The 18,306-nt window shown below is 38.5% G+C and overlaps 1 protein-coding gene across 1 annotated transcript in view; it reads left to right on the plus strand.

Moving 5' to 3' along the window:
- HCN4 (hyperpolarization activated cyclic nucleotide gated potassium channel 4) overlaps window positions 1-18,306 on the plus strand; it is a 229,693-nt gene that overhangs the window by 151,145 nt on the left and 60,242 nt on the right. The window contains exons 2-3 of the mRNA XM_082254941.1: window positions 6,848-7,271; window positions 7,797-7,958. Of these exons, the coding sequence (XP_082111067.1) occupies window positions 6,848-7,271; window positions 7,797-7,958 (586 nt within the window). The remainder of the gene's footprint in view (window positions 1-6,847; window positions 7,272-7,796; window positions 7,959-18,306) is intronic.

The raw sequence follows: 18,306 nt of genomic DNA on the forward strand, positions 1-18,306 counted from the left end.
ATATCTGGCAGACACTTGAGTTGTGGTACACTATTCCACTATAAAGAGATACTTGTACAAATATGGTCTTCATGGAAGAGTCTTCAGAAGAAAACCTCTTCTACGTCCTCACCATAAAAATTAGCGTTTGAATTTTGCAAATGAACATATAGACAAGACTGATGCATTTTGGTAAAACGAGTTCTGCGGACCGATGAGGTTAAAATTGAACTTTTTGGCTGGAATGAGCAAAGGTACGTTTGGAGAAGAAGGGGCACAGAATTTAATGAAAAGAACCTCTGTCCAACTGTTAAGCATGGGGGTGGATCAATCATGCTTTGGGGTTGTATTGCAGCCAGTGGCACAGAGAACATCTCACGAGTAGAAGGAAAATAAAATTCAATAAAATTTCAGCAAATTTTGGATGGTAACTTGATGCATCTGTGAAAAAGCTGAAGTTAGAGAGAGGATGGCTTCTACAAATGGATAATGATCCTAAACACACCACGAAATCCACGGGGGATTACATCAAGAGGCGTAAACTGAAGGTTTTGCCATGGCCTTCACAATCTCCTGACCTCAACATAATTGAAAATCTATGGATAGACCTTAAAAGAGCAGTGCGTGACAGACAGCCCAGAATTCTCAAAGAACTGGAAAACTTTTGTAAGGAAGAATGGGCAAAGATACCTCAAACAAGAAGTGGCTGGCTACAAAAAGCGTTTACTAGCTGTGATACTTGCCAAAGGGGGCAGTACAAGATATTAACTCTGCAGGGTGCCCAAACTTTTGCGGACGCCATTTTTTTGTTTTCTGTTATTTTGAAAGTGTAAATGATGGAAATAAAATCTAACTTTTGTTGACATATTATAAGAATGTCTAATCTGTAATTTGATGCCTTTTGGAGATTTTTCCATCTTTCCTTGGCTTCTTTATGCACATTAATACATATTTTTACCTGGGGTGCCCAAACTTTCGATCCCCGCTGTGTATATATATATATATATATATATATATATATATATATATATATATATATATATATATATAATTTCAAGGTGGGACACCTCTGCTTTGTAACAAGTTCCTTTTCACAGGATTACATCTGATGTGGCACACCCCTGTTTCCATCAGACATTTATCAAAAAATCGGAGATCCAATCTCAATAATTGTAGGTTTCTTTCGCTACTTCATATCTTCATGCATTTACAAGCAAGCGACTGCTCGGTTTGGGGCATACACATGTCCTTCATAAAGCTGCATGTATAGCACTAGTGTTTTAAGATACCCTTATCTTCCCTCTTACAAAGAGTATAGGTGTGAACACAGTTGTATCCCCTCACTACTACTTCAGTGAAAACGTGGGTTAACCCACTGCCTCACATACTGTTGAGTATACACCAAACAGCAATTCTAATAGGGAATGGATAGAAAAGTATTACATAAATTTATATGGATTTGTATAGCATTAACCCCTACTGCTCAGCATCAAAATCTCTATCCATATTAATTTGGAAAATTATCGGCACAATGTTTCAGTGCATCTCTTGATTCTTCCTTTTCTACAAAAAAATCACTCATACAAAAAAGTATGTCACAACTAATCCATAATTGTCACTACAAATCTTTTTCTATTCTACAGAAACAAGTTAAGATCATAATCATTGTTCAAATCATATAGATGCAAAGCGTAATTGTTTTATTCAGACCTACAGTTTATGATCTTAGAAGAGATAAAGAAGGAAAAAAGGGGAGGAGACAGGATCCTTAAACTCAGGCAAAGAGAAGTATGGTGGATAAAACAATTAAACTCTCGCATCCATACAATTTGTAGAAAAGGAAGAATCAAGAGATGCCCTGAAATGTTTTGCTGATGTTTTTCCAAATCAATATGGATAGAGATTTTGATGCTGAGCAGTAGAGGTTAATGCCATGCAAATCCATATACATTTATGTGATACTTTGCATTTTTGTATGTTTAAAATTGTTACATATTTTCCCTATTAGAACTGATGTTTGGTGTAAACTCAACAGTATGGGAGGTAGTTAAATTATTTTTTGATATATTTAGAATAGTGATGAAATGTGAGTTGTATATGGACATACGAATCTCTAGATACTGTGTTTATGTGGAAGTAGATAGGATAAGAATGGGTTAATTCACGTTTTCACAGGGGATACACCTGAAGATAATTGTAACTTAAAACACTAATGCTATACTTGGTGAAGGACTTGTGTATGTCCCAAACTGTGCAGCTGCTTGCTTGTAAATGCATGAACATATGAAGTAAAAGAAACTTACAATTATTGAGATTACATCTCCAATTTATATATATGTATGTGTGTGTGTGTGTGTTCATAAATGTGTTAAAAATACAGTTTTTTTTTTTTAATTAAAAGTGAATGCATAAGCTCTGTTCCCAACTGTACAATGGGCTTAGAGAGCTGGGGGTGGAGACTGCAGGTTGGCGTGTCAGCAGACGGCAGAGGAACAACAGTACATTCCCAGTGATTAGCTGTGCAGGGGGGCTTCTCAGTACAAGTTTGACCATTGGAGGACAGACAGGCTGTGCTCCTAGCATAGCCAGAAAACTGACAACATTGGGATGCATATGATTCCATGCCTGGTGTGGTCAGTTTAAAAAAGGAAAGCAGGGGGACTGGAAGGATCATCAGGTATTTCATATGTAAGAAGCAATGCAGAGAGAATAGGATACTTTTCAAAACAATTACCTGTACATGGTACAACAGACACATATCAGGAAAATTAAGTTTTGGGGTAATATATATATATACGTTAAGATCAAAAGAAAGAGAATCCAGTAACATTTTAGGTTAGATCTAAACCCAAACTGGATGCCATGAAGTTTGCTAAATCACTCTGTATGTTAAACAACTACTTTGATGTTTGCTTTTTTTTTTCTTCTTTAAAATTCAATTTTTACTCTTTTTTTATTCTATGCTGCATCTCAGTGCTGCTTATCTGCTCCAACATCATTGCAGAAACTTTCTGTCTACAGTACACAAGTGCTCCTGCACTAGCTGCACATCATTGCACTACTTGGAAAGCTTCCTGTTGCTGACAATGGAAGAGCACGCTTCTTGTGTACAGAGTGCACATTTGCACAATCATCAGTGGTGTTCTATGACACAGCATGTGACAGATTGACAACACCGGAAAGCAATAGGGAGACAGGGCCAGTGCGCTGTCACCTCATAACTGTAGTTACCTTAACAAGGACCTTCGTGGCAGATCAACCAAGTGTTATTTTGGAAAGCTGTAGATTTAAAAAGATTGAAAATTACTTTAAAATCACATTAAAGCAAAACAATAATTTGGTGCAGCTGTGCATAATAGCCAATCATCTTCTAACGTCAGTTTGTTCAATTAACCTTTAACCAAAAAAACTGGAAACTGGTTGGTTTCTATGCAGAGCTGCACTAGATTTTGCATTCTCCAAGTTTAGTAAATCAACCCTTATGTACTAAGGGACCTGCACTGCTTTGCCTGGATACTTTTGCAGAATGTTTGGAGAGTGTGTTGGGGAATTTTAGTTTATGTGTATTGTGTTGCACATGTAAATTGTTGGAGGGGATGAAAAGGGACCATGTCCAGGAATTTGCTGATGAAAATAGTATCATTAGTAATAATCAGCATGGATTCATGAAGTACCATTCTTGCCAGACCAATCTGTTAACATTTTATGAGGAAATGAGCTGCTATCTAGATAAAGGCATGCCTGTGGACATGGGATACCTGGATTTTGCAAAGGCATTTGATACAGTTCAGCATAAACGTTGACTTTACAAACTGAGGTCTGTAGGCATGGACAATAAGGTAAGTACCTTGATAGAAAACTGGTTACAGGAGTGTATCCAAAGGGTGGTGATAAATAGTGAATACTCAGAATGGGCTGGGGTGGTAATGGGGTCTCCCAAGGATCTGTGACCAATTTTATTTAATTTATTTATAAATGATATAGAGGTTGGTATAAATAGCTCATTCTCAGCGTTTGCTTATGATACAAAGCTAAGCGGGGCGATAACTTCACAGCATGATGTGAAAACCTTACAAGAAGACCTAAATGAAAAAGTGGGTTGGGCAACTACATGGTAAATGAGATTTAATGTTGAAAAAAAAGTAATGCATTTGGGTGCTAAAAACACAAACTTAAGTTACTCGCTGGGGGGGGGGGGACCTCTGGGGGAATCCAAGATGGAAAGAGATCTGGAAATCCTAGTAGATAACAGGCTCAGCAACGGCATGCAATACTAAGCTGCTGCAAGCAAAGCCAGAAGTATATTCGCATGCATCAAAAAGGGTATATACTCCAAAGATTAAACTATAATTTTACCATTCTACAAGACTCTGGTCTGGCCGCATCTTAAATAAGCTGTCCAGTTCTAGTCACTAGTCCTCAGGAGGGATGTGCTGGAACTAGAGGAAGTCCAAATAAGAGCAACAAAGCTAATAAAGGGACTAGAGGACCTCAGCAATAAGGAATGTTTCGAAGCTTTCAACTTATTCTCTCTGGAGAAGAGATGCTTGAGAGGAAATACCTTACTGGTGACCCTAGCATAGGGAAAAAAATTTTAGTGGGAGGAAGTTTAAAAAGACACATGGTCGTTCATTAAAAGTTGAAGAGAAGTGGTTTAACCTTAAACTGAGTAGAGGGTTCTTTACTACAAGCAGTGGTATGAGCAGGGAATGTTGATAGTTTAAAAAAAACTGTTAGATGAGCACTTTAACAGTCACAACATACAGGGATATACAGTGGGGAAAATTATTATTTGATCCCCTGCAGATTTTGCAAGTTTACCCACTTACAAAGAAGTAAGGGTCGATAGTTTTATCATAGGTGTATTTTAAATGATAGAGACAGAATATGAACCAAAAATCCAAAGAAAAAAAAAAAACATGATACAAAATGTTTTATATATATATATATATATATATATATATAGTTACAAGTTCAGTCAGGAAAATAAGTATTTGATCCCTTAGCAAAAAATGAATTAGTGCTTGGTGGAGAAACCCTTGTGGGCAAGCACAGAGGTAAGACGTTTCTTGTAGTTGGTGGCCAGGTTTGCACACATCTCAGGAGGGATTTTGGTCCACTCTTCTTTACAGATTTTATCTAAAGTCTTAAGGTTTCTTACCAACTACATAACTATGTACACCTTGCCTTTTGCTAGTTACAAATGGATCTGGGTAACTCATTTTTACTTTGTTGGTTTTAGTGCAGATACATATTAGAGAACTTCAGCTGCCTTGAGAAAGTCTAGGCTTATGGACTTGCTGTGTTGCTATACCTGTAACTGTATGAAAGATGGGACTACATCCTATGCATACCTTTTGCTTAATATGTTTAAAATCAGGAATTCAGATATATTTGAGACCACACTTTGGGGAGCTGTGCTAACATTGCAGTGCTGCTTTACATGTATTTGCAAATGCATGTATTTGCAATTGTATACAAGAAAAACATCTGTTTTATCTAAAATGTTGTAGAGTCTTCCCTAAATCAAGCCATTTATTAAGCCAAAAAATGTATTTATTTATAGTTTATACAATTGTATAAACCCTAAAGAAGAGACTTTTCCAGAGAGGTTACATAGGTAATAACATAATGTTTCTAATAAAGGGTATTGTCCAAACTCCAAACTTTCTTTGTCATCCAAAGTCATGAAATGGTTTACTTTTGCTTTTGTGAAGACTACCTGGAGTGCGTGATATGTCATTTTTTTTTAGTTTTTTTTTTTTTTTTGTACATCTCAAATTTATGTCAGAGTTCATCTAATATTTGTGTGCAGTTTAGATAGTCTGTGTTGATTGGTTGTTGTTTGCACTATAACTGCTTTTCTCCCTGTAGAAGTAGGGAATGCAAAAGTAGGTCAGCTGCAGTCCAACTGCACCTATGAATGAACCGTGAACAGTTTCATCCTAAACTGATGTCAATTGAAAGCAAATTGCATTTTCCCATCACCACAAGCCCAAAATTGTTGATACCAACAAACAGCCCCCTTACCTCTTTATGCTTTACCCCTAATGCTATCCTGTTTATTATAAGCACACTCACAAATTACATTATTTGATATATAATGCATTGAACTCCTAATTGTGAAAACAAATTTGCACTTTAAGACAAAAAAAGTGTTAAACCCTTTTAGTGAAAGATCAGGACATAGGAATACAAGTTTTGTCAGACCTGGAAATCAGTTGACTGGAGGCACTTCCACTGCTGCTATTGCCATCATTGTGGGTCTTTTGTCAGTGTTAGAAAGAAACGGTGTGCGTTGGGCTGTAGAAGCCTCATTGAAGTCAATAGCTCTCTGAATTAGGAAAAATGTCCAGTTCTGAGGTGCAGACTCTCTTAAACTAATCATCAGGGTTCCAGCAATTGTGTGAGTGTGTGGGGGTAGGCTAGATGTTTCCCATTACTCTTAAACTGAAGGGGTTTTCAACTTTTTTTGAAAATTGAAAAACCCTTTTAATAAATACCTTCCATCTCATCCTGTATTAATGGCCTAATATCATGTACAAGCTCTTTACACATGGCTCTGACATTTTTGGCCTTGTTCCACGATGATTAATGTGATTTTCATCTCAAGCTTTTATACTTTGTATCCTTCACTTCCATTTCATAGCTTGTTATTTTTTTAATAATAATATGTGAAAGTGAAGGACATCCTGCAATGGATAGTCTTGTACTGTTTGTACCTAATACCAGAACTCTCTTGCTTTATGAATGCATCATGGAAACAAAGTAAAGCAAGTTCCAAGTTCACCATACATTTTTTGTGGCATAAATATTTCCCACATGCTGCTTTTAAGTATGCACTTACAGTGTTTTCTTTCACTTACAGGTTTTACTGGGACCTCACTATGTTACTGCTTATGGTGGGAAATCTAATCATTATTCCAGTAGGCATCACTTTCTTTAAGGAGGAGAACACTCCAGCTTGGATTGTGTTTAATGTTGTCTCTGACACCTTTTTCCTTGTGGATCTGGTACTGAACTTTCGAACAGGCATAGTAGTAGAAGATAATACAGAAATTATCCTGGATCCACAACGCATCAAGATTCGTTATTTAAAAAGTTGGTTCCTTGTGGACTTTGTATCATCCATTCCTGTGGACTATATATTTCTTATTGTAGAAACACGTATTGACTCAGAGGTTTATAAGACTGCCAGGGCCTTACGAATTGTCCGTTTCACTAAAGTGCTGAGTTTGCTACGTCTCTTAAGACTTTCCAGGCTCATCCGATACATTCATCAGTGGGAGGAGGTAGGTCTTCTGGTTTTGTCTGACTGCATTTTTCAGTCTAAGGCTGGGTTCACACATATGCAAATTGGATGAGGGTTTCCCTGCATCCAATTCGCATGACAGGCAAGTGTGACCGGCTCTCAATGGAGCCGGTTCATACATGTCCGGGGCGGCAATTTGAAATTGAAAAAGGGGCGGTCCAAATTGAAAAAGGGTCCTGTGTGTCTTCTGGTCCGATTCAGGTGCAAATTCAGGCTAAAATTCGGACCTGATTCACACCTGAACCCGTGAACAGGGACGCACAGGACCCAATGTGACCGGTGTGTGTGTGAACGGAGCCTTACAGATCTTGCATACTGGTACAACAGATAATTTTGATTTATATATAGTGAATTTAATTATTATTTATACTTTGCTTCTTCAACACCTGGCAAGTTACATAACCCTTCTCAGATGGATTATGTCCTTCACCTGATTATTACCATTGTCATGCACACCTAGGTTTGGCTACATCCATTTCTTAATTCTAAATATTTTTTTCTGTAGATTTTCCACATGACTTATGATCTGGCAAGTGCTGTAGTACGCATTGTTAATCTAATTGGCATGATGTTGCTGCTTTGCCACTGGGATGGCTGCTTGCAGTTTTTAGTGCCCATGTTGCAAGATTTTCCTGAAAACTGCTGGGTATCGCTGAATCGCATGCAGGTAAGTTGGTATAGTAAGTCTAATATTTACTTGAAAGTCAGTCGTATTGCTTTTATGTAGTATATTGTTTACATTTTAGGTCGGTCTGTGAAAAGACATATTAGGAATTGTTCCTCCTTCACTGGACGGTTTCTAACTGTGAAGGATAGTTAAAGCATTATTTGCTCACAGAAAATTAAATTATCACAGCTGGTATTTTTAGGCTTCTGCCCAAATGTCTGACATCCAAAGCAACACCAAGATTTGTTACAGTGTTATAAAATATAAGGTATACCCCAAATTCTTATTTTTTTTGAATAGTGTAGAAGAGTTAGACAGCAACCCCCCCATCTGATTTTTGCTTATGTCCCCGCTAAGGACATCCACTCTATATATTTGTCCTGGTGGTTGTCTGTATTTGTCCTAGTGGTTGTCACTGAGGCAGGAACTAAAGGTAAATTTAAAATATTAGTTGTCACTAGAGCAGGAGATAAAGGGAAGTTTTCCTATGATCTGCTGAAAACTATTAAAGAGTGAATTTCCCCTTAATTTGATAGCTTTCCTTTTGCTTCCTGTTGTGTCTCTGTGAAAGTGAAAGGAAATCCCCCCCCCCCCATAAGACAGACACCCCCCCCCCCCCTCAAAAAAAACCTAGAAGCAGTTTCAAACATTCCATAGTTTAGGTGCAACTAAAGAAAAATATTTGGCTTCATATATAAAAGCAAAAGTGTGCTCATTTTTGAATGGGCATATTACAAATAAACTAAAAAATTGCCGTAAATAAAAATAGGATTTCTTAGATAATGCTTCATGAAAATTTGACTAGTATCCTACTAAATAAACAAACTAGATTTGAGAAAAATTGGAACCCCTGGATAACATTCATTATCCTCTATCTGATCCTGGGGCTTTAAAGGAAAGTTAGGTGTCAATTCGGGCATAGAAACCTTTTACATTCTGCTATATATTTCCCCCTCCCATTCTTTTCCTACTTCTTTCTTTTGTTTTCTTTTCTCTAACTTTTTTGTGTTATCTACACATCATGTTGACTTATTTTGTTCATGGATCCCTGTCTGATCTCTGTGTGTACAGGTTCCATATCCATTGCTGTATGGAACTTACTGACTGTTGACACCATCCACCCAATGCTTTAACTGGGGATTTTGTGTACTTTTTGCACCTTTGTGAACACCAGCCAGATTGATTGTATTTTGTATGGCTTTTCAACTATTCAGCGTATTCCCTTATTCTGACTATCATTGTTGGATATGGTGAATACAGATCAACATTGACTGCTGGTCTTGATGTTTCCTTGTTTTCACACTTGCTCTCTTACTTTATTTAAAATTGCAATAAAATATTGAAATAAAAAACAAATTAATATTAGTTTCTGTAGGAGACATGTGCAGAGGGGTATGACAGCAGACAAAATGTAAAGGAGAAAAGTGAGGGTATAACGGTGGACTGTATGTGCAGAAGCGCAATGCAGATAATAGGACCATATTATATGAGGTAATATGTGAATGCAAAGAGTGCAGAGCCAGAGTGAAGCGTAGACTGGGGGTTGGGGATAATGTTTGTATGCAAGAGCTGTGGCAGCGTGTGGGAAAGCACGCAGGGGCATGTGTATGCAGAGTAGCTGAAGCAGTGTGCAGGGGGACCAGGACCAGAAGGGGAGTCTGGAGAGGAGCCAGCAGAAGTGTGTGTATATGTGTGTTTGTGCAAAATAGAAAGGATGGGGGTTTTTGTGCACTGTACCAAGAATGGGAAGGGCAGACACTGGCCGAAACCGCAGCTCTCTGAAGTTGCCTTGGGAACCTGGGACTCCCCATCCTTTTCCAGAGAGCCTGGGAGCAGCATTGGCAAGATTGGCATGCAGAGATCCTGGGAGATGGAGGAGGCTTGCAAAGTGAAAATCCCAGTGGAAGGGATTATTTAAATTGAGATAATTGTGATAGGATGTATTTTGGCAGTGGGGAGTGTGAGGTCACCAGAGGATTATACAAGGAGCAATCGCCACTCTTGGCAGAATCATTCAATGGCAAAACAGAACTATGAAGACCAAACAAAACTGTAACTTAGCTTTTTTAGTTCTATATGGCTGTCAGGGAGTTCACTTCAGTTCCTGTGTGGTAAAATGTTGTCATCTTGACAGAAAGTGAGGATAAATCCCTCTAATGGAGCTCCAGATAGCAGTAAAAAAAGGATAGGGGTTCTAATCCTTGTCCACTCTATCCAAAACCGCTTCACATCAACATCCACTCCCTTTACATCAGTGCCTTCAGTAACCCCCTTCGCATACCTTTACCCTCTCCCCTTTATATCAGTGTCCTCAGCCCCTTTACATAACCCCCCCCCTCCCCCTCCTTCCATTACAAACCCTTCCCCCTTCACAGTCAATCCCTATACAGTGAAAAGCAAAAAATATTGCGCTAACCATAAAAAAGCTGCTACACCAAAGAACTGACAAGAAAATTGTGAATAGCAAAATGTGGAAAAAAGTGCAGCGCTAATAAATACTAGCAATATAAACGTGTATATATATATAAACCAAGAAAGGTAAATACAAATAAATAGCAAAATGAATAAAAGTGAACATCAAATCAACAGTCCCATATGTGAAGTGAAATAAACAGTCCACAACGGTGATAATTGAAGTGCTCACTGGATCCCAACACCAACAAGATATAGAGATATATTGTGCTCACCAGAACGATAGGACTCAAAATGCCATATAGCATATGAGTCAAATCAGCTTGTTGTACAATGGATGGATAATCCGAAAGGGATGACTGAGGTCACTGATGTTGAGGTGAAGAGGTAATAGCAGATATGAACCGTCACACCAGAGAGGCTCTCACTCCGTCAGATGGCCAGAAAGGAACCAAAAAACAAGGGAGCACAAAATAGTGTAACACTGCTAAAATTTTAATTAAATAAAAATACACCAAATTGCACTTACAAACATCTCGTGGTAAAGAGCGTATACAGATGCAAAGGTAGGCTGTCAGCAGCGTGGCCTTGACGCGTTTCAGCATAAATGCTTTTTTCAAAAGATAGTGCCAGCCAAACACCCACAAAAGCCACTTATTTATAATCTAAGTAGTAATAAGTCACCCAATGAGAAGATGCCTACTGTGCAGACACACCAAGCCCAAAATGGCGTCGGCTTGCACTCCAAGCCTCGTTTTCAATGTGGCTATGGATGCCTATTGTGCAGACAAACTGAGCCCAAAATGGAGTCGGCGTGTGTTCCAAGCCTCATTTTCAATGTGGCTATGGAGCACAACATCACTTCCGGGTAAACAGGAAGTGCATCATATGCGGAAGTAACCACATTCCAAGCCTCATGTTCAGATAAACCAGAGGCACAGCATCACTTCCGGACAGGAAGCAGCATCATATGAGGAAGTGCAGCCGTGCCATACAGAGCAAACAGGATGTGACAACGCAGAGAAAGCACCAATTCAATCAGGGGACAGAGCCAAAAATACTGTATAAAGCACAAATGCAATGCAAATATAAATTAAAACAATACTTAATAAAGGACAATTGCAATGCAAATATAAATTGAATATAACAACATTTGAATAGACAGAGATATACTATGGCATTTATATATTCTTGCCATTGCATTTTATCCTTTTTTTATATATACCGTTTTAATTCATTCATGATATATTATTTATTTAGTATATCTCGGTCTATTCAAATGTTGTTATATTCAATTTATATTTGCATTGCAATTGTCCTTTATTAAGTATTGTTTTAATTTATATTTGCATTGCATTTGTGCTTTATACAGTATTTTTGGCTCTGTCCCCTGATTGAATTGGTGCTTTCTCTGCGTTGTCACATCCTGTTTGCTCTGTATGGCACGGCTGCACTTCCTCATATGATGCTGCTTCCTGTCTATCCCGGAAGTGATGCTGTGCCTCTGGTTTATCTGAACATGAGGCTTGGAATGTGGTTACTTCCGCATATGATGCACTTCCTGTTTACCCGGAAGTGATGTTGTGCTCCATAGCCACATTGAAAATGAGGCTTGGAACACACGCCGACTCCATTTTGGGCTCAGTTTGTCTGCACAATAGGCATCCATAGCCACATTGAAAACGAGGCTTGGAGTGCAAGCCGACGCCATTTTGGGCTTGGTGTGTCTGCACAGTAGGCATCTTCTCATTGGGTGACTTATTACTACTTAGATTATAAATAAGTGGCTTTTGTGGGTGTTTGGCTGGCACTATCTTTTGAAAAAAGCATTTATGCTGAAACGCGTCAAGGCCACGCTGCTGACAGCCTACCTTTGCATCTGTATACGCTCTTTACCACGAGATGTTTGTAAGTGCAATTTGGTGTATTTTTATTTAATTAAAATTTTAGCAGTGTTACACTATTTTGTGCTCCCTTGTTTTTTGGTTCCTTTCTGGCCATCTGACGGAGTGAGAGCCTCTCTGGTGTGACGGTTCATATCTGCTATTACCTCTTCACCTCAACATCAGTGACCTCAGTCATCCCTTTCGGATTATCCATCCATTGTACAACAAGCTGATTTGACTTATATGCTATATGGCATTTTGAGTCCTATCGTTCTGGTGAGCACAATATATCTCTATATCTTGTTGGTGTTGGGATCCAGTGAGCACTTCAATTATCACCGTTGTGGACTGTTTTTTTCACTTCACATATGGGACTGTTGATTTGATGTTCACTTTTATTCATTTTGCTATTTATTTGTATTTACCTTTCTTGGTTTATATATATACACGTTTATATTGCTAGTATTTATTAGCGCTGCACTTTTTTCCACATTTTGCTAATCCCTATACAGCAGAGCAAAGGGCCAGTGGCACAGCAGGTCTGGATGGAGAGCGGGAGATGTCTAACTTCTCTTGTCAACAAGCGGGTGATTGATGCTAGGACCATCCTGCATCCTTGGGGCACCAGGGCTTAGGAGAGGACACCTGGGCTGCTAAGTGGTGCAGTGGTTCAGATAGAACCGTCATACCACCAGGGTCCGGACCGTGGTCCACTGTTTGACTGCCTTTGTATTTTTGGCTATGACAGCAGTTCAATTCCTGCAGCATGTGAAGGGAATAACATTTTTACATAATATGGAAAGCTTAAATCCAAGCTCCAGTGGCACAATGCCAAATAGTAATGAGGAGAAGACATCACATTACAAAGTGTCTCTGGTTTGGATAGTTATTTGTAAGTGTAACACCTATAACTACCTTAAACCAACAACAAGAACCCCATGAATGTCATATGCATAATACAGAACACAGTGCTGCACTTGTCTTGACACATATATGTGAAATGAAGATCAGCTTGTCTTTGTTCTTGGCGAGTTTGAGCACCTGTCTGTGACACTGGATACTGTTGGGTAGTCCTTGTTAATGTAACAGAAACCCAGGAGTGATGTTTCAAGATGAACATTTAAACAGAATGTGGAAATTAATTTTCAAAAATTGGTACATTATGATTTAGAAATAGCACATAGTTATATCTGACTTTATTATGCCAAACAAGGTATTCTCATTTCAGCAAAATATAGTTTGACAATTAAGGCATGTTCATCAAATGTTGTGATTTTGTTTCTAGTAGATTGACAATTCCAGACCATCATACTTTAGAGCGGTTTTCCGTCTAAAAAAAAGCCTTTTCTGTATATGTATGGACATTTCTTTTACAGTACAAAACCAATTTAATCATAGAATAGAGATACAAAAATTCGCTACTGACCAGACTGATTACAGTTTCTCTAAGCTTGGCCGTATGTTTACATATACAGTACATACTTACCAAAACAGTAAGGGAATGAAAAATTATGTTCCTTTATAAGTACTAACTCAAGTGCATAGAGAGGTTCAAAATTAAATTGATTTTAGTTTTTCTTTGCTTCTCTATTCTAGATTATATTTGTATATTGTGATATCAAAGTCACATGCTTAATGACAAAAACTGTGAAAAAGTTTGTTAAAAGATTAACAGCATAAAAAGGCAAAAAAGTAACTTATAAGCAATTAGACCCCCTTGAGTAAATAACCTCCCCTAGCATCTCTCCATGGAAAAAAATGGATTTGGTTAAAGGGTAACTGCAAAAAAAAATTCTGTGTTATTTGGAACTTTTGTAGAATTTTTTATATGATTACATAATACAGCTTTACAAATAAGCAAAGTGTTTAGAAACTATGGCAGCTATTTCTAAAGTTTAAAATAGTTGTACACCATTTTTATTAGTGAAATTCTGTTTGGCGCTTTTTTTTTTTTTTTTATGTTCAATGGTTTATTTGTCAGGAGAATTTGATGTATTTTATTGAAGGACACCACCAGTGTAAATTTCGTTGAGAAAAATATTTTCTTCATAATCTTTGTAAAGGGCATGTTTCCAGTGATAAAAACTGAACTAAACGAATTTGAATATTTGCCAATAGATGAAAAGTATGACAAAAAATTGATTCCAATTTTTGTCAACGAACGAAAACATAACGAAAATGTGAGGGAGGGACGTTTACCTACATGAACTTTCGCATTCATGAGAGCTCCGCTGTTAAGCTTGTGGGTGATTCCCCTCCCAGCAAGCAAAGCAGCGACTGCAGCGTGCTCAGGAGCGTGGTGTGGTAGCTCTGTGCAGCATTACAGGCCTTCTCAGAAGACCGCCCAGACCACTATACAGCATTAAGAGGGCTCCCCAGATGACCGTCCTGAGCTTTGTGTGCGTCATTACAGGCCTCCTCAGATGACCATTCAGAGCTCTTCAGACTATCCAGAGAGCACTGTGTGCATTTCAGGCCTCCTCTGACCACCCAGAGAGCACTGTGTGCATTATAGGCCTCCTCAGACTGTCCAGAGAGCACTGTTTGCTATTTCAGGCCTCTTCAGACCATCCAGAGAGCACTGTGTGCTATTCCAGGCCTCCTCAGATGACCGTCCAAAGCACTGTGTGCTATTACAGGCCTCCTCAGATGACCGTTCAGAGCACTTTGTGCCTTTCAGGCCTCCTAAGATTGTCCAGAGAGCACTGTGTGAAATACAGGCCTCCTCAGACCATCCAGAGAGCACTGTGTGCATTACAGGCCTCCTCAGACCATCCAGTGAGCACTGTGTGCTATTTCAGGCCTGCTCAGATCATCCAGAAAGCACTGTGTGCTATTACAGGCCTCCTCAGATAACTGTCCAGAGCAATGTGTGCATTACAGGCCTCCTGGGACTGTCCAGAGCACTGTGTGCATTATAGGACTCCCTTGACCGTCCAGAGCCCTGTGTACATTACAGGCCTCCTCAGACTGTTGAGAGCACTGTGTGCTTTACAGGGCTCCTCAGACCATACAGAGCACTGTGTGCCTTACAGGGCTCCTCAGACTATTTAGAGAGCACTGTGTGCTATTACAGGCCTCCTCAGACCGTCCAGAGCACTCATCTTGCTTTACAGGCCTTCAAACCTTAATACCATAAATAATAACGTTATTCGATTTTTACTCCAAGAGTATAAAATGAGTTTGGCAATTCTAGAGAAATGCTTAAATCATTTATTACAATTTAACTAAACCCATTTGATTTTAGTAGGATAAATGATTTTAGTAGACTCAAATGTACTGGAGATTTAGTCGACTGAAATACGACTAAAACTAAAAGAATTCAACTGACTAAAAGAGGAATAAAACCAAAATGGCATTTTAGTCAAAAGACTATGGCTAAAACTAAATTGAAATCTGACATAAAAATGAATACCGGACACCACATTAATAAGGGGTGCACTTTGATGGTAAAAGGTTTGCATGGTTAGTATGACGCAAAGACAGTGGAGTGCAATTTTTTGTAATTCCACCTCTCCCTCTTTCTCTAAGATCATTAGGTTTGTGGGATGTGTATTCACCATTTTTTTTTTTACCAAAATATTTGCACTTTTTCCCAAAAATACAGCACTTTTATCTAAAGGTTTAAAGTGGTTTTAAAGGAAAAAGTTTTTTTTTACCTTAATGCATTTTCTGTGTTAAGGTAAAAAAAACCTTCCAATAGCAGTGCTCCCCATGCTCCCCTTAAACACTAACCTAAGTTCTGTATCAATCCATAGCGGTGCCTGGCTTCAGTTCTTCTCTCCCTGCTCTCACAGATTTGTCTGAGAGCAGCAGGAGCCATTAGCCCGGATTTCTGCCCCCCTAGCAAGGGGCCTGCTAGGGGTGCAGGTACAAAGCAGGAGGAGCAGACAGCACTGGTGGGGGACTCCAGAAGAGAAGGTTCTGGGCCACTCACAGAGCAGGTAAGTATAACATTTGTTATTTTAGTAAAAAGAATAATAACCTTTATAACCACTGTAAAATGTTAGTGCACCATTTCTCCAGTATATTAGTTCTGTTGATCCATTATAGATGCATTGATAAATGAAGGTTGTAAAGGCTGCCAAAAATGTATGTACAGGGAAATGGGAAACACATTTATTGTGCCTATACTTTTTAATTAACCTGACTTTAATCAAAACTTTTTCTTTTCTTTTTTTTATAAAAAAGCAAAGAAGAATTGGAGCATTTTTTAGATTATCATTGCTGTGTCCCTGTTGGGAAGATTGACCTTCACTTACTGTCAATAAGTAAAGTTTAAAGTAAATGTAAACCAATCACTGTAATGGGGTCTCTCAATTCCCTTCATTTAAACAATGCTCCCGATATAAATGGTCTTCCAGTGGAGGTTTAAAAAAATAAACAAGAGTTCTGGCAGCAAGAGTTTTTGACAGCAAAAAAGGTATAACAACTGACTATTAGTATAAAATAATATATTTTATTATACAAATGTTAAAATCAACAAAGGTTTTAAAATATGAAGTCTGGTTACATGTACTCCCCTTATGGCTTATCAGCCATGATAACATTACAGGCAGGCCTACTTATATACAAAACAGATTTTGCAATATCAGGCCTGCCCCAAAAATACTCCAACGCGTTTCAACCATACAAGTCGTAGTCTTTTTCAGGGAGACTTATTTGAATTCAAAAACATATTATTTATAATTTGAGGTATGGTATTGAAACACATTATTGCATAATATCACAAAACTTCAGTGGTATCTACATATGGACCCACAAAGTAAGATAGGGTTTGGAACCAGAGAGTTTAGGAGCATCATCCAAGACCTGCTAAAAAAATACTTGCTACTTCCACGCCTCCTGCATACAATGGATGCTAGAATAGCTATAGCACAAAATAAGCTGCTATCCAACCCCTCACAGCATGCTTAGTGTTTTGGATTAAGACAGGTACACATTATAGAGGGATATGCTCTGTTCATACTTCATGTCTGAGATTTACAATCACTTTAAGATGAGTGGGGAATACTTAGAATAATTAGTGGTGTATTTATTTTTTTTGTCTTTGGCTTTTTGACTCAGTGACAGCCATCTATCCTCCATTCTGCAATATTTTGTCCTGGTGTCACAGGGACAGGGAACATATCTCCAGCATTTTCACAGACAGAAATAAAAACCTGACAGAAAGCATACTTTTTCTCCTCTCTAGCTAAAACTAAACAGAAATGTATAATATTTCAGCTTTAAATAGGCCCCAGTACTTCTCTTAAAATGTAATTGGAATATTTTTTTGTGCCAGTACACTAGTTCAGTGTGAGAGGTGATTAGAATGAGCAGCCCAGTGTTGTAATAAGGGACACAATGCACCCCATACACCTGTGTAGACATGTAAGCATGGTACACAGTGGTTACAGTTCTTCATTTAGTTACAGGTAGGAAAGGAGTCAAGTAAGTGTTGATGATGTGGTCAAGTTGACGTATCTGTTTCACACTGACCATCACTGTTCATGTTTGAGGCAAACTCGCCCACTTGTTTGTGTCATCAGGACTCAGCTGGACACTTTTCCTATCAACAGCAGAAACGGATGTTAAAGACTGACTGCAAGCTGTGCAGTGCACGAATGCTATTGTGGGGGTCACCAGGTGCCAGTTACAGGTTTTGCTTAACAAATTCACCACCCATACTTATACCACCTATGAACCAGAGCAATTTGTACATTTCAGCTACGGGCCTATCAATTAATTTATAACTTTGCCATTGCTTGTCATACTCTATTGTATGTATATATATATATATATATATATATACCCTGTTTCCCTGAAAATAAGCCCTACCCCGAAAATAAGACCTAGCATGATTTTCAGAGATGGCTGCAATATAAGCCCTACCCTGAAAATAAGCCCTATTAAAAACCTTGATCTCAGCCCCTCCGTCTGCAGTATTCGGAGAGGGAAAGTAGAGCACCAGAGGGTCACGTGAGTGCCCAGCAGTGCTGTAAATAAGGTATGTTACACAATAAAATTACAAAAAGAGACACACTGCACATTACATAATCTTTTTACAA

The sequence above is a fragment of the Pelophylax lessonae genome (assembly GCF_965119305.1).
Source record: "Pelophylax lessonae genome assembly, chromosome: 4".
Classification (NCBI taxonomy): Eukaryota; Metazoa; Chordata; class Amphibia; order Anura; family Ranidae; genus Pelophylax; species Pelophylax lessonae.